The 26,043-nt window shown below is 38.2% G+C and overlaps 1 protein-coding gene across 7 annotated transcripts in view; it reads right to left on the bottom strand.

Annotated features, from left to right (window-relative positions):
• Positions 1-277: 277 nt before the first annotated feature.
• LOC117017553 (beta-galactosidase-1-like protein 3) overlaps positions 278-26,043 on the bottom strand; it is an 85,609-nt gene continuing 59,843 nt past the window's right edge. For 4 of the 7 annotated variants that reach the window (XM_033097932.1, XM_033097939.1, XM_033097933.1 and 1 more), the window contains 10 exons: positions 24,856-24,993; positions 24,185-24,265; positions 23,380-23,486; positions 22,377-22,544; positions 21,996-22,067; positions 21,392-21,470; positions 20,853-20,940; positions 20,434-20,545; positions 707-823; positions 278-565 (listed from right to left, as the gene is read on the bottom strand). In XM_033097932.1, the coding sequence (XP_032953823.1) occupies positions 500-565; positions 707-823; positions 20,434-20,545; positions 20,853-20,940; positions 21,392-21,470; positions 21,996-22,067; positions 22,377-22,544; positions 23,380-23,486; positions 24,185-24,265; positions 24,856-24,993 (1,028 nt within the window). In that variant the 3' untranslated portion in view covers positions 278-499. The remainder of the gene's footprint in view (positions 566-706; positions 824-20,433; positions 20,546-20,852; positions 20,941-21,391; positions 21,471-21,995; positions 22,068-22,376; positions 22,545-23,379; positions 23,487-24,184; positions 24,266-24,855; positions 24,994-26,043) is intronic. The other 3 variants (XM_033097935.1, XM_033097937.1, XM_033097934.1) reach the window with 2 other exon arrangements.

Raw genomic sequence — 26,043 nt, 5'->3', positions numbered from 1 at the left:
GCCTGAAGACATTGCTCACTCTTCCCTGCATTGCCCCCTCCTACACACACACACACACACACACACACCGGGGGTTTGTCAGTCAGTCTATACAACACTCTGGCATGGAGAGAGCAGTAATTCTTACTCTGTCACAGGCCAGAGACCCTGCACTTCTTCCCAATTGAGAATGGAGAAACACAAATAAAATTTGTTTTTATTTTATTCATATCTGCCTAAAGGCATATTTGATTAGAGAACAAGAACCTGCTAAGGATTAAGCATTTAGCTAGGTAAATCAATCATTGCAGATTTGAAGACTTTTTAAAGCCTAAAACTAGACATCATATGGATATACTATAACATACATATAACAATTTCTCTATTGATTTTTTTAGGTTTTTTCACATTTTTGCTATTGTAGACAACACTGTGTCTGAAATTCTAGGTGTAAATCTTCCTCCTGAAACACTGCTTGTAGATGAACTCCAACAATCCATGAAATATGCTATAAGACAATTTAAAGCATGGGTCCATCTATAGTTTGAATGTCTGAACCACTCTTGCTTTTCTCAAACAGGATGATCTAGGGAAAAAAGAAAGGCTGACAGTAACAAAGGATAACCTCTTTAATACAGGATGAAAAAGACACTGCAATTTGCATTCTGTGGATGAAGGTAGATCTGAAAGTTTATGAGACAAAAAGGCAGGGGCAGGGGTGACTCACCTCATTGTCTTCTGGATGAAGCCAGGCACCAGGAAGATAAAGTGTTTCCTGTGGTCCAATGCACCAATATCGCCCAAGGTTATGTCCATTGATGAACACAAATCCATAATTCCAGTTCTGGAAGAAATGGAGGCTTGAGACGTGGGAACAGATTCACACTGGCAAGGTAAAATCAGAGGCACTTGGGGAGTGAGAGCATGACTAAGATGCGTTATGGTACTGAAAATGAAAGTGAGTTTACAATGGGATATGTTCTAGAAGTTTTACCTGGCTGTACCTGGTGTAGGCATGACAGAGCAGGTCTTCTGCTTCCAGAAATAAGTACTAGGCAATAGAGATGAACACTACTGCTGACAACAGCTATAAAAGCTAGACAATTTTTTTAAAAAATTTGCTTGCAATGCAATGAAGAATTATAGGAAAAGAAACTGAGAACACATTGAGGCAATTATTCCACTAGAGGAATCTGCTTACTCAGGAAGAGGTAGCTGAGAAGCTGAGCAGAACTTCTCATAGCTTCACAAGTTTAGGGGAACAAAAATTCGATACCAAGGAACTTTATTATATAATCTACACTCTGGGTTGGGAACCTGAGGGTATACACCCTAGGAGAAGAGTGAACTAGAAATAGTCTAGTCATTGGATGGAAGACTTGATTCAAACCATTTCATTCATTGTAAATTATAGCAAGGTCTAGTTTCCCTAGTCACCTCCAGAGTTGAATATAAATCCCCTGAAATCATGTTAGGCCTTGAATTATTTCTAGAATTTTTCACTTTTTGTTTTGTTTGTTTAGTGATAAAAGTTTATTTTTTTATTTTTTATTTTTTTAATTAAAGGTTATTGGGGTGACAATAGTTAGTAAAGTTACATAGATTTCAGGTGTACAATTCTGTATTACATCATCTATATATCACATTGTGTGTTCACCACCCAGAGTCAGTTCTCCTTCCATCACCATATATTTGATCCCCTTTACCCTCATCTTCCACCCCCTTCCCCCCTTCCCCTCTGGTAACCACTAAACTATTGTCTGTGTCTATGAGTTTTTGTTTCTCATTTGTTATCTTGTTCTTTTGTTGTTTTTGGTTTATATACCACATATCAGTGAAATCATATGGTTCTCTGCTTTTTCTGTCTGATTTATTTCGCTTAGCATTATAATCTCAAGATCCATCCATGTTGTCACAAATGGTCCTATTTCAACTTTTCTCACCAGCGAATAGTATTCCACTGTGTATATATACCACAACTTCTTTATCCATTCGTCTATTGAAGGACATTTTGTTTGTTTCCATGTCTTGGCCACTGTAAATAAAGCTGCAATGAACATTGGAACACACGTGTATTTATGTATAAAAGTTTTCAGACTTTTTGGGTAGATACCCAGGAGAGGGATTGCTGGGTCATATGGTAATTTTACTCGTAATTTTTTGAGGAACCTCCACACTGCTTTCCATAGTGGCTGCACCAATCTGCATTCCCACTAACAGTGTATGAGGGTTCTTTTTTCTCCACAGCCTCTCCAACACTTGTTACTATTAGTCTTGTTGATGACAGCCATTCTAACTGGGGTGAATTGATATTGTGGTTTTTATTTGTATTTCTCTGATGATTAGTGACGTTGAGCATTTTTTCATATGTCTATTTGCCATTTGTATGTCCTCTTTGGAGAAATGTCTCCTCAGGTCCTCTGCTCATTTTTCAATTGGGTTGTTTGTTTTTTTGTTGTTGAGTTGCATGAGATCCTTGTATATTTCGGATATTAGCCCTTTATCGGAGGCACTGTTTGCAAAAATCTTCTGCCATTCAGTTGGTTGCCTCTTTATTCTGTCAATGGTTTCTTTCCCTGTGCAGAAGCTTTTAAGTTTCATATAGTCCCATTCGTTTATTTTAGCTTTTACTTCCCTTGCCTTTGGAGTCAAATTCATAAAATGCTCTTTGAACCCAAGGTCCATAAGTTTAGTACCTATGTTTTCTTCTATGCAGTTTATTGTGTCAGGTCTTATGCTTAAGTCTTTGATCCATTTTGAATTAATTTTGGTACATGGTGACAGATAGCAGTCCAGTTTCATTCTTTTGCACGTGGCTATCCAATTCTGCCAGCACCATTTATTGAAGAGGCTGTCTTTTCTCCATTGCATATTTTTTGCTTCTTTGTCAAAAGTTATCTGTCCATATTTATGTGGCTTTATTTCTGAGTTCTCAATTCTATTCCATTGGTCTACAGGTCTGTTTTTCTGCCAATACCATGCTGTTTTGATTATTGTAGCCCTGTAGTACAAGCTAAAGTCAGGGAGTGTGATACTTCCAGCATTGTTCTTTTTTCTTAAGATTGCTTTGGCTATTCGGGGTCTTTTGCGGTTCCAAACAAATCTGATGATTTTTTGTTCTATTTCTTTAAAAAATGTTATTGGGATTTTGATGGCGATTGCATTAAATCTGTATATTGCTTTGGGTAATATAGCCATTTTAACTATGTTGATTCTTCCAATCCATGAGCGCGGAATGCTTTTCCATTTCTTTTTGTCTTCTTCAATTTCTTTTAAAAATGTCTTACAGTTTTCAGCGTATAGGTCTATCACATGTTGGTTAAGTTTATTCCTAGGTATTTTATTCTTTTTGCTGCTATTGCAAAACGAATTGTTTTTTGTATTTCTTTTTCTGAGATTTCATTGTTAGTATATAGGAATGCAATGGACTTTTGTACGTTGATTTTATAGCTGGCAAATATACTGTATTCATTGATTGTTTCTAATAGCTTTTTGGTGGAGTCTTTAGGGTTTTCTATATATAACATCATCTGATCTGCAAGAGTGACAATTTAACGTCTTCATTCCCAATTTGGATGCCTTTTATTTCTTTTTGCTCTGATTGCTCTGGCGAGGACTTGCTTTTTTCTTATTGCTCTGGCGAGGACTTCCAACACTGTGTTGAAAAGAAGAGGTGATAGGGGACAGCCCTGTTGTGTTCTTGAATGTACAGCAAAGGGCTTCAGTTTTTCACCGTAAATTATGAGATTAGCTGAGGGTTTGTCCTATATGGCCTTTATTATGTTACGGTATTTTCCTTCTATACCTATTTTATTAAGTGTTTTATTAAGTGTTTTAATCATAAATGGATGTTGTATCTTGTCAAATGTTTTTTCTGCATCAATTGATATAATCATATGATTTTTGTCCATTATTTTTATGCTGTGATGTATCACATTGATGGATTTGTGTATGTTGAACCATCCTTGTGTCCCTAGGATGAACCCCACTTGGTCGTGATGAATAATCTTTTTAATGCATTGTTGCATTCGATTTGCTAGAATTTTGTTTAGGATTTTTGCATCTGTATTAATCAGAGATATTGGTCAGCAGTTTTCTTTTTTTGTGTTGTCCTTACCAGGTTTTGGTATCAGGGTAATGTTGGCCTCATAAAATGAGTTAGGGAGTACTGTCTCTTCTTCAATTTTTTGGAAGAGTTTGAGCAGGTTTGGTATTAGATCCTCTTTGAAGGTTTCGTAGAATTCACTAGTGAAGCCATCTGGTCCAGGAATTTTGCTTTTGGGAATGTTTTGTATGACTGATTCAATTTCGTTACTGGTGATTGGTCTATTTAAATTTTCCAGTTCTTCATGTTTCAGCCTTGGAAGGCTATATGTTTCTAAGAACTTGTCCATTTCTTCTAGGTTATTGAATTTGGTGGCATATAGTCCTTCATAGTATTCTTGGATGATCCTTTCTATTTCTGTGGCATCCGTGATAACTTCCCTCTTTCATATCTGATTTCGTTTATTAGTGTCTTCTCTCTTTTTGTCTTAGTGAGTCTAGCCAAGGTTTCGTCAATTTTGTTAATCTTTTCAAAGATCCAGCTCTTTGTCACATTAATTTTTTTATTGTCTTTTTGTTCTCTATTTCATTTAGTTCTGCTCTGATTTTTATTATTTCCTTTTTGTTACTGACCTTGGGTTTCATTTGTTCTTCTTTTTCTAGTTCTTTAAGGTGTAATCTGAGGTTATTTATTTGGGATATTTTTCGTTTCTTCAGATAGGCCTGTAGTGATATAAATTTCCCTCTTAAAACTGCTTTCACTGCATCCCAAAAATTTTGGTAGGATGTATTTTCATTGTCATTTGTTTCTATGAATATTTTGATCTCTCCTCTAATTTCTTCTTTGACCTGGTTGTTCTTTAAAATTATGTTGTTTAATCTCCCTGTATTTGTGTTTTTTCCTGCTTTCTTTTTGCAGTTGATTATCAATTTAAAAGCCTTGTGATCAGAGAATATGCTTGGTATGATTTCGATCTTCTTAAATTTTCTGAGGTTAGTTTTATGTCCCAATATATGGTCTATCCTTGAGAATGTTCCATGTATACTAGAAAAAAATGTATAGTTTGATATTTTAAGATAAAGTGCTATATAAATGTCAATTATGTCCATTTCATCTAATGTGTCATTTAGGGCTGCTGTTTCATTATTTATTTTCTGTTTGGATGATCTATCCATAGTTGTCAATGATGTATTTAGGTCCATTAGTATAATTGTGTTTCAGTCAATTTCTCCCTTTAGTTCTGTTAGTAGTTGCTTAGTATATTTCGGTGCTCTCTGATTGGGGACATAAATATTGATGACTGTTATGTCTTCTTGTTGTTTAGTCCCCTTTACCATTATGAAATGTCCATCTTTGTCTCTTGTTATCTTTTTCACCCTGACATCTGTTTCATCTGATATCAGTATGACTACACCTGATTTTCTCTGGATTACCATTTGCTTGGAGTGTCAGTTTCCCCCCTTTCACTTTGAGTCTATGCTTGTCCTTTTAGCTAAGATGTCTCTTAAAGACAGCATATGGTTGGGTTTAGTTTTTTGATCAAATCTGCTACTCTGTGCCTTTTTATTGGTGAGTCAGTCCATTTACATTTAGGGTAATTATTGATATGTGAGGATTTCCCATCATTCTATCTTTCGTTTTCTGGTAAGACTCTGTCTCCATTGTTTCTTTGCCTTTTTTTTGTTGTTGTTGTTGTCTATTATTTCTGTATGGTGGTATTCTATGATGTTTCCCTCTGTTTCTTCTTTTATTACAGTATATATTTCAGTTCTGGATTTTTTTTTTTTTGAGTGGTTACCATTAAGTTTACGTAAAAGAAAGTTTGATATTTAGAGTATTCCATTTTCTTCAGCATGCTGACTTTCTCCATTCCCATGTTCCGGTTCAGGCCTTCACTCTCTCACTTTTTATGTTTTGGTTGCCACAAATTGTCCCTGATGATGGTGGTTGAATACCCTACTTTATTATTTCTTGTAGTGCATGTCATGTATTAGAAAATTCCCTCAGCTTCTGTACGTCTGGAAATGTCTTTTTTCCTCCTTCATATCTAAAGGATATCTTTGCTGGATATATTGTTCTTCGCTCATAACTTCTCTCTTTCAATAGTTTGAATATTTGGTTCCACTCCCTCCTGGCTTGTAGAGTTTCTGCTGAGAAATCTGATGATAATCTAATGGGCTTTCCTTTGTTGTTACCGTCTTCTTTTCCCTGGCTGCCTTGAGGATTCTTTCCTTGTCATTGATTTTTGACAGCTTCAATACAACGTGTGTTGGAGAAGGCTTGTTGGGGTTGAGGTAATTAGATTTTCTATTTGCTTTTTGGATTCGAGGATCCAGTTCTTTCCACTAGTTTGGGAAGTTCTCATCGACTATTTGTTTGAATATACTCTGTTCCTTTCTCTCTTTCTTCTCCTGGTATGCCCATTATTCTTACATAGCTCTTTCTGAAGGAGTCAGAAAGTTCTTGTAAAGTTCTTTCATTTCTTTTAAGTCTCAAGTCTCTTCTTCCATCCGTGTCATTTCCAGGTTTCTATCTTCGATGTCACTGATTCTTTCCTCCATCTGATCAACTCTACTACCTATGCTGGCTATTTCATTCTTCATTTCTTCTATTGAGTTCTTAATCTCCAGAAATTCTATTTGGTTCTATTTTAAAATTTCAATCCCTTTGGTAAAATGTTCATGTTGTTCTTTGATTGTGTTTCTGAGTTCATTAAACTGCTTTTTGTGTTTTCTTGCATCTCATTGAGGTTTTTCAGAACTTCAATCTTGAATTCTGTGTCATTTAAATCACGTATTTCCATATTTTTAAGTTCCTTTTTGGAGACTTTTCACTTTCTTTCTGAGCTGTCTTGCTGCCTGGGTTATTCATGGCAATTAATGATTTATTATTTCTCTTTCTAGACATCTACAGGAGTGGATTCTGCAACAGGTTGATAGGAAGAGGTCTTTCTTTTGTTTTCCAATACGTGTTGGTAGAATGTTTTATTTTCTCTCCAACTGCAGCCTTTTTTGTCTCTCACACAGTAGTTTTATGTTTTCTCTACACTATTCCAGCTTCTCACACAATGAGTGGATTCCCTGGAAGGTGGGTTTCTCCTCTATTAACAGTTCACCTGGGTCATAGTGCACCGCGTCCCTGTGGGGATGCAGAGAGCTTTGAAGTTCCAAAGCTCTTCCTGCACCAGATTCAGAACCCATGTGTTTCAGCAGTTCTGTTTACTTCTGCAGGGATCCGCCCAGACCAGGGCGGCTGAGTTGTGAGAGGTGGCCAAGAGCAATGGTGGCGACCACCACCACAGCCAGTTCTGCCTGCACAGCTCCCTCCTATTTGCCAGAACTAGTTGGGCTACATATCTGTGTCTGCAGAGTACAGTTCTCAGAACTGCAAATATTCTGTTCTTTTGATCTGACACTGCTACTGTTCTGCTTCTAGCACTAGGCAGGTGAAGGCTGAGCGAACTCTGTGAGGGTACGGAGGGGGTGGCTAGTCTCAGTGCCTAAGGCTTCCATTCTCTGCAGCAGTGAGGGCTTAAACCACTGTTTTCAGCCTTCTTCCCTCAGTCTTTGCTCCGAGGTCTCTGCCATGAGCGTTGGGGTCAGCCGTGTTATATACTGTCCCTTCAGCCCTGTGGACCATAAACAGAGCCCTAGCAGTCCGAGTTCTTCCTTCTCCTGCAGCTGTGGTAGTTTCGGGATGCAGCGAGCTCATAGCACTGAGCTAGGTCTGCGTCCTGCGCCCACGCGGCTCTGTCCCCACACTTCTCCCTTCCCTCCTTCCCTGCTCGTACAATTTGCCCACCTTTAGGTGAATTCAGTAGTGACAATCTTCATCTTGCCTGTCTGCTGTGCAAGGAGTCCTTTGTGGAGTTATAGCTGTTTAATTTGTTGTAAATTCCAGGGGAGATTTCCAGAGGCTCACCTCATGCCGCCACTTTGATGACGTCTATCTAGAATTTTTCATAATGTCTGGCATTCAATCAAAAAATAATCAATGGAATACCATATGCAATGGAATACAATTCAGCCATTAGAAAAGATGAAATGCTGCAATTTGCAACAACATGGATAGCTCTTGAGAGTATCATGATGAGTGAAATAAGTCAGACTGAAAAGGACAAGAATCATATGATTTCATTCATATATGGGATATAAAACAGAAAGCAACAAATGAATGAACAAAACAAACAAACAAATAAACTCATTGATACAGCAAACTGTATGGTGGTTACCAGAGGGGAAGGGGGATTGGGGAGGTTGAAGAGGGTAAAAGGGGTCAAATATATGGTAACTGAAGGAGACTAAACTTTGGGTGATGAGCACACAATGCAATATACAGATGATGTATTATAATATTTTACACCTGAAACTTATATAATCTTATTAGCCAATGTTACCCTAATAAGTTTTTAATAAAATTGAAAATAAAAAAGGCGATTGTATGTCTAACTATTACATTGTTTTATACACCTGAAACTAATTTTAAAAAAGGCTATAGTTATAGAATTGAAATTCTAGAGCTAAAAAATATAATAATTAAAATTATGAATTTAGCAGATGTTTTGATGGATTAGATAAAGCTAAATGGAGAAAATAGCTAAATAGAAAACTAGCTGAATAATAATAAAAATGAAATTTTCCAGAATTAAGCTCAGAGGGAAATAAAAAGAGTAACACATGAGACAGGAAGAGACAAAAGTAATATAACAAAAGGTCTCACATATAAATTGGAGTCTCTGATTTTAAAAGACAAATTTAAAAGACAATAATTGCTGGACTGCAGCTGGACCCTAGGTCGGACAAAGAACATAAACTCCATACCTGGGCCCCTCCCTTCACTGTCCCAATGCTGCCCTTGCCCTTCCAGAGACTAAAGGTGGCCCCTGAACTGAAGAGTAGTATCAGATTACAGAGGAGCCGTAGTGCTGAGGATCTGGTAAGACCCAGCATGCAGCTCTGAAACAGGGAAGAGGCTGAAAAGAGTGATATTGCTGGACTGGGAGAGAAGAGACTCCTCCACCCCCAGCCATCAGCTTTACTGGCCTTTGGGAAGAGTGTGACACTTCTGGGCTGGGAGAGAGAAGACCCCTCCATACTCAGCCACCACCTTTTTCTGGCCTGACTAGGGCAGGGCAATTTCAACTTTGGAGAAATTCCCAGGGATCAGCAGTAGGCGACAGACGCAGCTCTGGGCTTTCAGCAGCTCAGAAATCTCCTACCCTACACACAGACACACACACACACACACACAAACGCACACACGGAAGAAGTGCCCTAAGACTCAGGAGAACTGGGCACAGAGCTGGTTGTGTTACTCTCAGTGTGCATATGTGCAGGCGAGAGCAGACACTGCACTGACTTTGTAGAAACTACCATCCGGACCCCTTAGCCCCACTCATCTAAATCTGCAGTCCCAAGGTCACTCTGGGCACCAGGTGACCGGCTCTGCCTGCACAATACGCAGAGGACTCTTTGGTACAGCAGAGGACAACCTGGAGATTACTTGGTGGGCTTAAGCCAAGACTGGCACTGCTTTTTTTGTTTTGTTTTTATATCTTTGATATCTTTGCCTGTGTTGAGTGTGGGTTATCGATTGTTTCTACATGTGAAGGTATTTGTTTTTTTCTTTGTTGTTGTTATTGTGCTTGGTGATTTGCTTTGTTCTGAAATTGCCCTACACCAGGGCCCAACTTAAAAGGCACAAGATTCAACACACCCAGAGGCCAAATCTAGACCAAACGAGAGTACTACCCAGTTTGACCAACAAATGATACACCCAAAGGGAGTTCCCTACAGGCACAAGAGCCCATAGAGGCCAAAACTCACTTAGGCGGTCAACCCTCACACAGCAGAATATCCTGCTGTGGGCAGAGCCAAGTCTCACAACTAGTCAGCCTAGGACTCAATCCCACCAACTCACAAGCTAAAAGCAATTAATGATCAACTTTAACAGGACAATATACACAACACAAGAGTCACCTTTGGAGCACACACAGAGGAGAAGAAGGAAGTGGTGCAAGTCAAATATAAAAAACACATAATACATAAAATAACTCAGCAAAAACTAAGAACACTAAGGGATCTACCACATACATCAGCAAACACAGAGAGTCAGCCAGGATGGGGAAACAAAGAAACATGACCCAAATAAAAGAACAGAAGAAACCTCCTGAATTGGAACCAAATGAAATAGAGGTAACCAACCTATCAGACACAGAGTTCAGAACACTGATGATAAGAATGTTTAAAGAGCTTAGAGACGACATAAAGAAGGATAGAGAAATCATAATGAACAACCAGTTAGAACTAAGAACACAATTACTGAAATAAATAACTCACTTGAAGGAATTACCAGCAGGTTAGATAAAGCAGAGGATCAAATCAGTGACTTAGAAGACAAGTTAGCAGAGGTCCCCCAATTGGAATAACAAAAAGAAAAAAGAATAAAAAATAATGAAGATGGTTTAAGAGACATCTGGGATAACATCAAGCGCAACAACATGAGCATCATAGGAATACCAGAAGGTGAAGAGAGAAAGCAAGGGATTGAGAACATATTTGAAGTAATAATGTCCGAAAACTTCCCCAACCTGGTGAAGGAAACCGACATACAAGCCCAGGAAATGCAGAGAGTTCCAACCAGGATAAACCCAAACAGGTCCTCACCAAGACACATTATAGCGAAAATGGCAAAGGTTAAAGACAAAGAGAGAATCCTAAAAGCAGCAAGAGAAAGACAGAGGGTTACATACAAGAGAACTCCTAAAAGACTATCAAATGACTTCTCTACAGAAACATTGCAGGCCAGGAGGGAGTGGCAGGAGATACTCAAAGTGATGGAAAACAAAGGCCTACAACCTAGATTGCTTTATCCAGCAACGCTATCATTTAAAATTGAAGGAGAGATAAAGAGCTTCCCAGAATAGAATAAGCTAAAGGAATTTATTACCACCAAGCCAGCATTGCAGGAAATATTAAAAGGGCTTCTGTAAACAGAAGAAAGATGAAAACAATCTAACTACAAATTTAAAAAATGGCAATAACTACGTACCTATCAATAATCACTTTAAATGTAAATGGATTAAATGTTCCAATCAAAAGACATAGGGTGGCTGGGAGTATAAGAAAGCAAGACCCTTGTATATGCTGTATACAAGAGATTCAACTCAGATAAAAAGACACACACAGACTGAAAGTGAAAAGTTGGAGTAAGATGTTTAATGCAGAGATTGGTCATCAAAATGGCGGGGTGAGGTGAGCCTCTGCAACCTCCCCTGGAATTTACAACAAATTGAAAAACTATAACTCCACAAAGGACACCCTACACAGCAGACAGGCAAGACCAAGAGGCCCACTACTGAATTCACCTAAAGGTGGGCAAACTGCACGAGCAGGAGAGGAGAGAAGGAAGAAGTGCAGAGACGGAGCCGTGTGGGTGCAGGATGCAGACCTAGCTCAGTGCTCCAAGCTCACTGCATCCCAGAACTACCGCAGCTGCAGGAGCAGGAAGAACTCGGATTGCTAGGGCTCCGTTTATGGCCCACGGGGCTCAGGGGACAGCATATAACACGGCTGAACCCAACGCTCACAGCAGAGACCTTGGAGCAAAGACTGAGGGAAGAAGGCTGAAAACGGTGGTTTAAGACCCCACTGCTGCAGAGAATGGAAGCCTTAGGCACTGAGACTAGCCGCCCCCTCCCTACCCTTCCAGAGCTCGCCCCACCCCTACCTGACTGGAGCTAGAAGAGGAAGAGTAGCAGTGTCATATCAAGAGAACAGAATATTTGCGATTCTGAGAACTGTGGTCTGCAGACACAGATTCAGAGCCCAACTAGTTCCGGCAAAGGGGAGGGGGCTGAGGAAGCAGGACCATTTGAGGTGGTGGTCGCCGCCATTGCTCTGGGCCAATTCTCACCATTCACCCCGCCTCTGTCCCCACCTATCTGGGCAGATCCCTGCAGGAGTAAACAGAACTGCTGAAACACATGGGCTCTGAATCTGGTGCAGGAAGAGCTTTGGAACTTCCAAAGATCTCCACATCCCTACAGGGACACGGTGCCCTATGACCCAGGTGAACTGTTAATAGAGGAGAAGCCACCTTCCAGGGAATCCCCCCATTGTGTGAGAGGCTGGAATAGTGCAGAGAAAACATAAAACTACAGTGTGAGAGAGAAAAAAGGGCTACAGTTGGAGAGAAAATAAAACATTCTACCAACACGTACTGGAAAACAAAAGAAAGACCTCTTCCTATCAACCTGTTTCAGAAACCACTCCTGTAGATGTATAGGAAGAGAAATAATAAATCATTAATTGCCATGAATAACCCAGGCAGCAAGACAGCTCAGAAAGAAAGTGAAAAATCTCCAGAAAAGGAACTTAAAAATATGGAAATATGTGACTTAAATGACACAGAATTCAAGATTGCAGTTCTGAAGAAAACTCAACAAGATGCAAGAAAACACAGAAAGGCAGTTTAATGAACTCAGAAACACAATCAAAGAACAACTTGAACATTTTACCAAAGAGATTGAAATTTTAAAAAAGAACCAAATAGAATTTCTGGAGATTAAGAACTCAATGGAAGAAATGAAGAATGAAATAGCCAGCTTAGATAATAGAGTTGACCAGATGGAGGAAAGAATCAGTGACATCGAAGATAGAAACCTGGAAATGACACGGATGGAAGAAGAAAGAGACTTGAGACTTAAAAGAAATGAAAGAACTCTACAAGAACTTTCTGACTCCATCAGAAAGAGCAATATAAGAATAATGGGCACACCACACGGAGAAGAAAGAGAGAAGGGAACAGAGAGTATATTCAAACAAATGGTCGATGAGAACTTGCCAAATTTGTGGAAAGAACTGGATCTTCAAATCCAAAAAGCAAATAGAACACCTAATTACCTCAACCTCAACAGGCCTTCTCCAAGGCACATTGTATTGAAGCTGTCTAAAATCAACGAGAAAGAAAGAATCCTCAAGGCAGCCAGGGAAAAGAAGACGGTAACCTACAAAGGAAAGCCCATTAGATTATCATCACATTTCTCAGCAGAAACACTACAAGCCAGGAAGGAGTGGAACCTAATATTCAAACTATTGAAAGAGAGAAATTATGAGCCAAGAATAATATACACAGCAAAGACATCCTATAGATATGAAGGACGAATAAAGACCTTTCCAGACATACAGAAGCTGAGGGAATTTTCTAATACATGACCTGCACTACAAGAAATACTAAAGGAGGCTATTCGACCACCATTAAAAGGGACAATTTGTGGCAACAAAACATAAAAAGGTGGAGAGTACAGGCCTGAACCGGAATATGGGATAGGAGAAAGTAGGCATGCTGAAGAAAATGAAATACTTTAAATATCAAACTTTCTTTTACATAAACTTAAGGGTAATCACTCAATAAAAAATCAAGAACTGAAATATATACTGTAATAAAAAAAAGAAACAGAGGGAAATATCATAGAATACCACCACACAGAAATAATAGACAATAACAAAAAGGCAAAGAAACAATGGAGACACTATTCTCTGATCACAAGGCTTTGAAATTGGATATCAATTGCTAAAAGAAAACAGGAAAAACCACAAATACGTGGAGATTAGATAACGTACTCTGAAAGAATGACCAGGTCAAAGATGAAATTAGAGAGATCAAAAGATACATAGAAACAAATGACAATGAAAATACATCCTACCAAAATTTTGGGGATGCAGTGAAAGCAGTTTTAACAGGTAAATTTATATCATTACAGGCCTATCTCAAGAAACAAGAAAAATCCCAAATAAATAACCTCACGTTGCACCTTAAAGAACTAGAAAAAGAAGAACAAATGAAACCCAAGTTCAGCAGAAGAAAGGAAATAATAAAAATCAGAGCAGAACTAAATGAAATAGAGAACAAAAAGACAATAGAAAAAATTAATGTGACAAAGAGCTGGTTCTTTGAAAAGATTAACAAAATTAACGAAACCTTGGCTAGACTCACTAAGATAAAAAGAGAAGATACTAATAAACAAAATCAGAAATGAAAGAGGGGAAGTTATCACGGATGCCACAGAAATACAAAGGATCATCCAAGAATACTATGAAGAACTATATGCCACCAAATTCAATAACCTAGAAGAAATGGACAAGTTCTTAGAAACATATAGCCTTCCTAGGCTGAACCATGAACTGGAAAATCTAAATAGACCGATCACCAGTAACGAAATTGAATCAGTCATCCAAAACCTTCCCTGAAGCAAAAGTCTGGGATCATATGGCTTCACTAGTCAATTCTACCAAACCTTCAAAGAGGATCTAATACCAATCTTCCTCAAACTCTTACAAAAAATTGAAGAAGAGACAGTACTCCCTAACTCATTTTATGAGGCCCACATTACCCGGATACCAAAACCTGGCAGGGACAACACAAAAAAAGGAAACTGCCGAACAATATCTTTGATGAATACTGATGCAAAAATCTGAAACAAAAGTCTTGCAAATCAAATGCAACAATGCATTAAAAAGATTATTCATCACGACAAAGTGGGGTTCATCCCAGGGGCACAAGGATGGTTCAACATACACAAATCCATCTGTGTGATACACCACATAAAATAAAGGACAAGAATCATATGATTATATCAATTGATGCAGAAAAAGCATTTGACAAGATACAATATCCATTTATGATTAAAACACTTAATAAAATAGGTATAGAAGGAAAATACCTTAACATAATAAAGGCCATATATGAGAAACCCTCAGCTAATCTCATAATTTACGGTGAAAAACTGAAGCCCTTTGCTGTACATTCAGGACCACGACAGGGCTGTCCCCTATCACCTCTGCTTTTCAAGATAGTGTTGGAAGTCCTCGCCAGAGCAATCAGGCAACAGAAAGAAATAAAAGGCAACAAAATTGGGAATGAAGACGTTAAATTGTCACTCTTTGCAGGTGACATGATGCTATATATAGAAAACCTTAAAGACTCCACCAAAAAGCTATTAGAAACAATCAATGAATACAGTAAAGTTGCCAGGTACAAAATCAATGTACAAAAGTCTGTTGCATTCCTATATACTAACAATGAAATCTCAGAAAAAGAAATACAAAAAACAATTCGTTTTGCAATAGCAGCAAAAAGAAGAAAATAACCTAGGAATAAACTTAACCAAAGTTGTGAGAGACCTATATGCTGAAAACTATAAGACATTTTTAAAATATATTGAAGAAGACACAAAGAAATGGAAAGACATTTCATGCTCATGGGTTGGAAGAATCAACATAGTTAAAATGGCTATATTACCCAAAGCAATATACAGATTGAATGCAATCGCCATCAAAATCCCAAAGGCATTTTTAAAAGAAATAGAACAAAAAATCATCAGATTTGTTTGGAACCACAAAAGACCCAAAATAGCCAAAGCAATCTTAAGAAAAAAGAACAAAGCTCGAGGTATCACACTCCCTGACTTTAGCTTGTACTACAAGGCAACAATAATCAAAACCGCATGGTATCCGCAGAACAACAGACACATAGACCAAGGGAATAGAATTGAGAACCCAGAAATAAAACCACATAAATAAGGACAGATAATTTTTGACAAAGCAGAAAACATACAATGGAGAAAAGACTGCCTCTTCAATAAACCTTGCTGGCAGAATTGGAAAGCCACGTGCAAAAGAATGAAACTGGACTGCTATCTGTCACCATGTACCAAAATTAATTCAAAATGGATCAAAGACTTACGCATAAGACCTGGAACAATAAACTGCATAGAAGAAAACATAGGTACTAAACTTATGGATTGGGTTCAAAGAGCATTTTATGAATTTGACTCCAAAGGCAAGGGAAGTAAAATCTAAAATCAATTAATGGGACTATATGAAACTTAAAAGCTTTTGCACAGAAAACGAAACCATCGACCAAATAAAGAGACAACCAACTGAATGGGAAACGATTTTTGCAAACAGTGCCTCCGATAAGGGGCTAATATCCAAAATATACAAGGAACTCATGCAACTCAACAACAAAAAAACAAACAACCCAATTGAAAAATGGGCCGAGGACATGAAGAGACATTTTTATAAAAAGGACATACAGATGGCAAACAGACATATGAAAAAATGCTCAACCTCACTAACCATCAGAGAAATGCAAATAAAAACCACAATGAGATACCACTTCACCCCAGTCAAAATGGCTATCATCAATAAATCAACAAACAACAAGTGCTGACAAGGATGTAGAGAAAAGGGAACCCTTGCACTCTTGGTGGGATTGCAGATTGGTGCAGCCACTATGGAAAACAGTATGGAGGTATCTCAAAAATCTGAAAATGGAACTACCTTATGATCCAGCAATTCCACCCCTAGGTATCATCCGGAGAAATCCAAAACTTTAATTCAAAAATCTTTATGCACTCCTATGTTTATTGCAGCACTATACACAATAGCCAAGACATGGAAACAACCGAAATGCCCATTGGTAGACGACTGGATTAAGAAACTGTGGTACATTTATACAACGGAGTATCACGCAGCCATAAAAGAAAGAAATCTTGCCATTTGCAACAACATGGATGGACCTAGAGAACATTATGTTAAGTGAAATAAGTCAGATAGAGAAAGACAAATACCATATGATCTCACTTATATGTGGAATCTAAAGAAAAGAATAAATGAACTAATCAGAAACAGTTTCAGAGACATAGAGGAAAAACTGAGGGTTGCTAGATGGGAGGGAGGTGAGGATAGGTGAGAAGGTGAGGGGATTAGAAAGCAGTCAGTAACCACAAGATTGCCAAGGGATCGTGAAAGTTAATTTGGGGAATGTAATCAATAATGTTGTAAAGATATTGTAGGGTATGCGATGGACACTTGTCTCATTAGGGAGACCACCTCAGGGATGATGTGATCACTGTACTGTACACCTGAAGCTGAAGCTAAAAATAATGAATGTCAACTACAAGTTTATATCTATATATCTATATCTACATCTATCTATATATATATATGTATGTGTATAGTTACAAGAAGCTGAGTTCAGCATTAGGAATAGAGACAGTGGAAATGCAATGGCTGTGTGCGATGTCAGTGGGATAGTGGATGGGGGGAGGGGTGCTGACATAGTGTCAGAGATACAAATGATAAATGTGTAACTATTACATTGTTTTGTGCACTGGAAACTAATAGTAAAAAAAAAGCAACATAAAAGATAAAGCCACAACTACAGAAAAAGAAAAAAAACAAAACAAAGGTTATAACAAGAGACAAAGAAAGACCCAGGGATCCCACTTCTGGGTATTTATCTGAAGAAACCCAAAACACTACTTCAAAGGGACATGTACGTCCATATATTCATTGCAGCATTATTTACAATATCCAAGATATGGAGGTGGCCTGGGTGTCCATCAATGGATGAATGGATAAAGAAGAGGTGGTACATATATGTAATGGAATGTTACTCAGCCATAAAAAAGAATAAAATCTTGCCATCTGCAGCAACATCAATGGACCTAGGGGCTATTGTCCTGACTGGAGTAAGTCAGGCAGAGAAAGATAAATGCCATATAATTTCACTTATATGTGGACTCTAAAGAACAAAATAAATGAACAAACAAAACAGACTCATAGTTACAGAGAACATTTTGATGGCTGCCAAAAGGGAGGAGGGTTGAGGGGGTGTCAAAGGGGAAGGGATTAAGAAGTCTAAATTCATTGTTACACAGTACTCATTGAGACGTAGGGTATAGCATAAGGAATATAGTTAATAATATTGTAATAACTATGTATGGTGTAAGACGGGTACTAGATTTATCAGGGTGATAGATGGGAGGGGAGTTGGGGACAGGGTGAAAAAGGTGAAGGGATTAAGAAGTACAAATTAATAGTTACAAAGTATCACGAGGCTGTAAAGTGTAGCATAAGGATTATAGTCAATAATATTGTAATAACTACGTGTATATATGGTGTCGGAAGGGTACTATATTTATCGGGTGAGCACCTCATAAGTTATATAACTGTCTAATCACTAAGTTGTATACCTGAAACTAATATAATATTGTATGTCAACTGTAATTGAAAAATTGAAAAATTATTCAAAATAATAATAATAAATAAAACCACTTTTTAAAAGAAAAAAAATTTGCTGGACTGGATTTTAAATACTTACATGCTACATATAATAAAATAATCTAAAATATAAAGGCATTAAAAAAGAAAAGCATGCAAAAGATATAACAGGTAAACCTTAAGCAAAACAAAGTTGCTGTAGATCTATTAATATCAGAAAAATTTGATATTAAGGCAAGAAGCATTACTAAAGATAAATAGGAACATCTCCTGTTGATAAAATTTTATATGAATGTATATATCAAATATAGACAAGCTAAACGTATAGATTCAAAATATATAAGCAACATTGATGGAATAACAGGACAAATAAAACTCACAACCACAGTGGAAAATTTTCATACAATACCTCAATAGCTAATAGACAAAGCAAACAGGAATCAAGACATAAAAACATTTGAAACAAGATGATTAGCAAAATTGAACTAATTGGCATGTATAGAATATTGATCTAACACATGCAGCATACACATATTCTTTCAAGCATATATCAGAATCTTTACAAATTTGACCCTATGTTGGACTAACCAAGTGTTGTTAACATATTTTAAAGTTCTCAAGGTCAGTGCAATTAAACAAAAAATTAATTACAAAAAGATTACCATAAAATATCATTAATAATTTTTTAAAAATTTATGCATGCAACCAAATCATGCTTAAGTGAAAATAGCCTAAATTCATACATTAAAAAATTAACATTCAAAAATCAGTTAACTAAGTATGTATCTAAAGAAATTATAAAAAGAAAGCAGATAACTCCTACTATAAAATGTGGAATAAACAAAATAATAAATATAATGATAGAAATTAAACAGAAAAGAAATACATAATAAAGAGAAAGACAGTAAGAGTCATAGCCAAACCTTCATTCTTTGAAAGTTTAATAAATTAGTAATGTTCTGGTGAGACTTATCAAGAAAAAAGAGATGTTACTACAGATGACCTAGACATTAAAAACTAACAATTTAAACACAATACATTTGTAAATTTAGATGAAATATTTAAAAATCTTAGAAAAATATATTTGATCTAAACTAATTTTTAAAGAAACAGAAACTCTGGAGATTACTTTAATCTTGAAAAAATTTAATCCACACTTATAAACTTTGCCACAAAGAAAACAGTGGCCCTAGATGGATCCACTAATGAAATCTACCAAATATTTAAAAAAAATAATACCAATCTTACGCAAACTTGACTTCCCAAATCATTTATGAGGTTATTAAACCTTAGTAACAAAACCTGACAAAGATGTCTCAGTCATGAACATAAACAGAAAAGAAGTCTTAATTATTTATAATAGCCAAATGCTGGAAATAATACAAATGGCTATCAACAGTAGGATGGTTAAATAAAGAAGGTATATTTGTAAAATAGAATCCTATACAAGAGTGAAAATTAACAAATCACTGCAACATTATGAAATGGTTGAATCCACAATGTTAAACAAAAGAAGCTATATATTAAAAATTTAAAAAGACAGCTATGTACTTCAACTTACATGAAGTCAAAAGAGGAAACACTGTATTAGAAGTTTATTGGGGTGACTTTAATTAGGAAAAAAAGAAGAGTATTAGAAGTTTATTGGGGTGACTTTAGTTAGAAAAAAAGAAGAGTATTAGAAGTCAAGACAATGGTTATCTTTTAGGAAAAAGGGGAGGCAGTGATTGGGAGGGCTGTTGACAATTTTTGTTATCTCAAGGGTAATTATGTAGCATTCCACTTTGTGATAATTTATTGAACTGTACATTCATATTTTGTACATCTATTTTATCTATGTGTGTTTATACATAGAAAGATACATGAGGTAAAAGTTGACCTCCCCCCAAAAAAAACAATGTACAGAATATAATTTCTGGAATGATCCCATTAATGCAAAAAGTAACTACGTATGTGTTTAAGCACAGTTATGTATGAAATCACACAAACTGTGTGTGCTTAGTTCTGAGAAGTAGAGAAGAATTGGCATGCAGGTGAATTTGAAGAACTTCCACCATTTGCTCTCTACATCTTGTTATTATTTGAATTTTTCAACAGTGTTTTGATGTATTCTTTTTTGAACAATGATAAATTAGGAAGATTGAAAGATGTTGGATGAGTTGGTTGGGAGGAAGGGAGAGAGAGAGAGAGAGAGAGAGAAAGAGAGAGAGAGAGAGAGAGAGAAAGAGAGAGAGAGAGAGAGAGAGAAGTATTCTTGCCAGGAACACTGTCTTTGCTTCAAGATTTTTCAAGAAAGAATCGGTGTTTGGGACTCCAGAGTAGAAGAGGGCGCTCACTTACCAGTGGTCTCAGGAAAGTGTCCTTGGGAGAAGAGCCAGCCTTCAAGGTACCAAGGTAGAAGGCAGGGCCCAAATAGTTATTTGGGACAGGCCTCCAAGTGGCAGAGCGGAGCCTGGAAGAAGGGCCAAACCTTGAGGGAGAGGAACACCCCTTCGCAATTCTACTCCCAATATTGACCCCAGATTTTCATACAGGAACTAGGATTCAGTTTCAGTGGGACATATCAGACTAGAAGCATTAAAATTATAACCAGTAGACTTGTTCTAGGGTTCTAGTCCTGATTCCAAAGCACTCTGTAATCCTGAGCAAATCACTTCAGTTCTCTGAATCTTAGGCTCTTCATCTGCACAGTGAAGAGTTTGAAATCTCTGAGTCCCCTGATCCCTCAAAGTGTCCAATGGGAGTAAGTAGGAACATACCTCTCAAAGAAGTTCATTTTCATTTCCAGAGAATAGATAGTGTAACCCTCCACGGGAATATTATTGATGGTAATAGATCCAATTAATCCTGCAGACGGGAAGTAGGAAAGAGAATATGGTCAGGGACTGGATAGTCTCAGTGTTTGGAACAAAGAAAAGCAGACTATGTATACCTTGGATTCAGCCATGAGGGCAAACACGTCTGACTTGCTATGATTGAAGGTTTCTTGTATGTTTCCATACTACTGAGGAAGTTCCCCACTTAGTATCAGAGCTTTCCCTGAAATTCCCAAAAGGAGATTGAGTCTGCTCCAGGACAAGACAGCACCTAGCAAAACTACTTCCCTTTCCTACCCTGGAGAACTGGAGAAGGCAAGACAAGGAACAGGGAAAGAGTTTGCATCTTTGGTCTTAGGACCTAAGTCTCTCACTGCCTGAGCAGCACATTTATTTCCTCCTAACTCCAAAATAGTGCCAGAGTAAGGATCCAAGTAACCATGAAGAGAGATTACAGCCTGATTCTCAGGCCTGGAGCCCACCTTTCCGCTGATCTTGAATTTTCCATGAAAAATTGACTCGTCCTTGATTCTCCACCAGGACCCTTAGAAGTTGACATTCCTATTTGAGACAGACCAATTCATGGAAACTACATGGTCACTCAGCATTTTTACTCTAGAACCCATTCTTTTCTTTGAGTCCCAGATGGAAAGACAAGCAAGTGAGATACAAGGAAACTCCAAAGCCCAGCAATCCTCTCTCTCTCTCTCTTAAGGACCCTGTGTGTTCTTGTTTCACACTGTCTCCCCTTTCTTCTGCTGCCTTAGGAAAGGCAGAGAGACTCAGAGAGACTGAGCCTTTGATCAGAGACCTGAACAGTGGCTGATGGTTGGCTCAGGGATTAACGGGGAAATTCCATTCACACTGAAGCTTATATAATGCAGCTCTTGATGTATCTGAGCCTGGGCGATGCAATTATGCTTATAGCTAACTTATAGCTAAACAAACACTTCCTGCTGCAACCCTAAGTGAGGAGCAATACCGAAGGGCAGTGGTAGAGAAAGGAGGTGGTCTCTATCAGGACCAGGCTGTGTTTGCATTTGAGTCAGAGGTCGGCGGCAGTATCTGGATTCTAGAAATACATACCCTGACTTCAGGAATGTTCAAGTTCTGATTATCATCATTCAGCATTCCTATACTTGTCTCATTCAAAAACACCTGCAAAAGAAGAGCTGGTGTCTGACTGATAAGCCTACCTGAAGAAAGGGAGAAGGGAGGCTCTGGTTTAGGGAGGAGGTCATTATGAAGGAAGGGACCAGCCTTGGTGCTCACAGATTGCTAGAAGCTAACAGGGAAGCCCCAATAGACCTAGGTTGTAATAAAGCAGAAAGCAAGTCTCTTTGGTTTGATTTTCTATTCCCATTACCTCACACATAGGAGGTCCTTAAAAATACTATCAAACAGTAAAGTTGACCAGCGACTGACTACCCTCCCCAATAGCAGAGTTAGGCTAAATGTTCTGTTTACCTCCATGGAGAAGCTGCTGTCCCCTACCTGTGCTGTATCTTGAACATCAGCATAGAGCTCACCTCCAGAGCAGATGGGAGTCTCATACAGTATGAATCCATAGGACTGACCGTTCCCATTGTTTATGGGAAGATTCTCCATGTTGACTGGTTTATTAGATATGACTGGCTATAAGAGAGACATGGCCAGAAACAGGAGCCAGGGTGATGAGAAGTCAGGATCCTTCTTCCTAAGACACTCGTCATTTTTTTGTTGTACCTCCTAAGGGTCCCCAGGGGTTCTTTGGATAAGAAATACTAAAACAGATGCTATGTGATGATGCTCTTGTGCAGGAAACTCAAGGGAGGGTGAGGGCATGGTAGAGGGGACAACTGCTGTAATCATGAGAATTAACAGAGTGAATAAGTTGTGTTCTAACATAACAAAAGTAAAAATTATGCATTAAGAGAACCTTTATTTAGCATCCACAATGTGTCAAGCACTATTTTTTATCTAAAACAGTGATAGCACAGGTAAAACAATATGAATTCAAGAACTGACATTTTTCAAACACTGTCGACCTTTTCTACAAAATAGGACAGGTAGTCTAATTGTAAAGGGAGAGCAGAGACCTGTAGAAGTTCAGTGATTTGGCCTAATTGATGGTGAAGAAGAGTCAGAAACTCAGTTTCATGGGTTCCTAGCTCAGCAGCCTTTCCCATATGGATAATGCCGTCCCCCAGCATTTGTCAGATGGGTTCATCTGAGCTGGGAAGGAGGATCCTCTAATATCCTGCTTCTCCCGCAACCCCCACTCATTCTTCAAGTTCAAACCCCTTCACAGTCCACCCAGAAGGAGCTTGTGGGTTTTGCCCCATAATTCTAAATTGGGGCAAAATGCAGAGGATTAGCTTTCACACTTCCAATAAAAATCCCTTGAAATAACCTCTACTCTGTGACTTAAGGCCTTCTCCCCCATGTCTTAAATGGCCACCCCCCATTCCAGTGCCCAGGCAGTACTCACCTCATTTAAGTACTTTAATACATCCCATAGTGGCAAGTAAAGGGATGGTCTCACAGCAGGATACACAGCCTTGAGAGTGATCTCAGGTAAGGGGGGTAGGGGAAACGCTGCAATAAAAATGGGTCATGGGGCCAGAAGCACCTGCAGTAACTAGTGCCTTCTCCAAGCCTCCCCACTGCTATCCATGAACTCTCGTACCCCAGAGCCAACAAGAGAAATGGGCCCTATCCTGCCACATGGCTATACTTCTCCAATCCTGATGGAAACCTGCCAAGAACTACCTTGGAGCTGTTTGTATGCACAGATAGATACAGATGCAGAAAAGGTAATGTTAGTGTCACACAGACTAACATTACAAATGGTGATTTGGGGAGCAAGAATTCTGCCTTATGCCTTTGGCAATGATAGTGCTTACCGACTTTCTAGCACACAGTGGATGGTTAATTAACTGTATTTAAATAAATAAAATTAAATAGGATGATTTTAGTTATTGTATATGAGGGTATTGGGTCATATATCATACTAAAAGCTTTACAAATCGTAACTTAATTTTCACAATCATTATAGGAGATGAGTATCAGTCTTCATGTTTTGGGGAAGACACTGAGGCTTAAAGAACTTAATAACACTCATGCAAAACCACACAGCTTTTTTTTTAAGTGGGGAAAATGAGGATTTGAACTTAAGTTGCCCTTGTTCTTAAGCACTTTATTAAGCTTCTGCCCATAGGGGAAATCCTTCCCTTTCCTCACCCTTCCACTTCATGGGGACGGCCAGCCCTCAAGTAAAAATGGTTGCTGAGTACCTAAAATGGATCCAAAGAGTTTTCGGAGCTTGAAATATTTGTTTGTGTAATCGCCGGCCTCTGTCAGTACAGCATCATAGTCTGCAATACAACACGGCATAGTCACTGGCCAGGCAATCCTCCACAAGAGGCCCTGTTTCAGCACTTCTAGTATGAGATGGACCAGAGCCACCAGAGGGAAACAGAAGACACATCTTCCCCATCCCCTGGCCGGGTCCAACCCAGGCCAGGGTCTGAGGAACTAATGCCAATCTACCCACAACCTTTCCTGGGGACCTGAGGCTGCCATGACATTGGGCTCATCCTGTTTCACTTTCTAATGAACACTCTCTTCTTTCCTCAATCTAGATTGCCCAGCTGTGCCTATTGGTGCCCATATAGCAATCACCACTTGTAATCTGTCTCTCTTGGAAGGTTCAAGTCAAGGGGTCAGTGTACATGATGAGTGAAGCAGAGCTTTAGGTCACAGGCAGCACCATCTACTGCAATGACAGCCTATTGGGAGCATTATGAACTTCACAGAAGAAAGGAAAATAAATAGGGAAATCCTCAGTGCTCAGCTTAGAGTATAGGTCATGAACCTAATGATGCCAGAATATGCTTTTGGAGCCTCCTCTGTTAAACTCCAGTACCACCTATGCTGGGAGGTGACCATACCAGCAAACACTTGCCATAGCTAGTGACAACACCTGTGTGCCTCCCAAAATTTATGGCCCCGTTTATGAAACCAAAGTTGGTTCCACCATGGAACATATAGATGTTGAAGGAGATCTCAAATTTGATAAATTCAGACACAGTTTTTTCAACATCTGTAGAGGAAGAAGATCAGAACATAGAGAAAATTAAAAATTAATAGAAGATGGAAAAAGATGGTAAAATCTTATCATTCCCAACCCCAACCCACAATCAACTTAATTGCTTTGTCCTTCAACCCCTGCTAAGATTCTAACCAGAAAATAGGTGGAATTGGCCAGAACTACTCTAAGAAACCACATCTTATTTCCCAGACTTTTTAAAAATTATTTTTCCAGAGTATGGACGTAATTGGATTCTAAACTACATATGTTAAATAATAGCCTAAGAACCCTTATGTCACTTACATGTCTAATGTTTGTCACATTTTTTTAAATGGTACAAGTAATTAGTATACCATTCATAATATCTCTGGGGACACTGGTTTAGAATTTCTGCAATAGTCTACAAGTGGCTGTCTCAATCTTTAGCCACAGAAACTCTCATTTTGTCACCATGATTTAACAGGTATGATGATCATCTTTCCACTGGCCATAATGAGAAGCAGGATGGTTAAAAGTTGGATGTGGGATTCAGTTCTAGCTGTGCTCTTCACTATTTGTATGACCTTGGATAGCCTATTTTCTTTCTCAGAGCCTCTTCTTTCTTATCTGTTAAATGAAGGTACTAATTGCTACCACATCATAGGATTGATGAGAGAATATATTAAGAAACATGGCATAGTGCTTGACATACAAGTGATCAGAAAACTGTTTGGTGGTGGTGTGGTGGTAGCTTGTTTTTTTGTTTTTATTTTTTCTATTTTTCAGGCCAAAGCAGACTTTTCTGTTACCCAGTACTTTTCAATGGTTTTCTTTACTTCAGATGCAAGTCAACATGTTTTCATAATAGCTGCAGCAAAACATTTTTAGTAGTAAAATACTTTTATTAACAACATTAACCAGGCACTGCTCAGAATACTGTATTTTGCCGAGTATAATGCGCACATTTTTGCCCAAATTTGTGAGGGGAAAACTAAGGATGCGCATTATACATGGATAGTACTAATTCCGTATCTACATAAATGTTTTTAATTCTTTTATTTATGCTTATGAGTAAAAAGTGTA

Source organism: Rhinolophus ferrumequinum, chromosome 25 (assembly GCF_004115265.2).
Source record: "Rhinolophus ferrumequinum isolate MPI-CBG mRhiFer1 chromosome 25, mRhiFer1_v1.p, whole genome shotgun sequence".
NCBI lineage: Eukaryota > Metazoa > Chordata > Mammalia > Chiroptera > Rhinolophidae > Rhinolophus > Rhinolophus ferrumequinum.
Note: the sequence above shows the minus strand (reverse complement) of the source record. Positions and strands in the feature narration are given on the sequence as shown.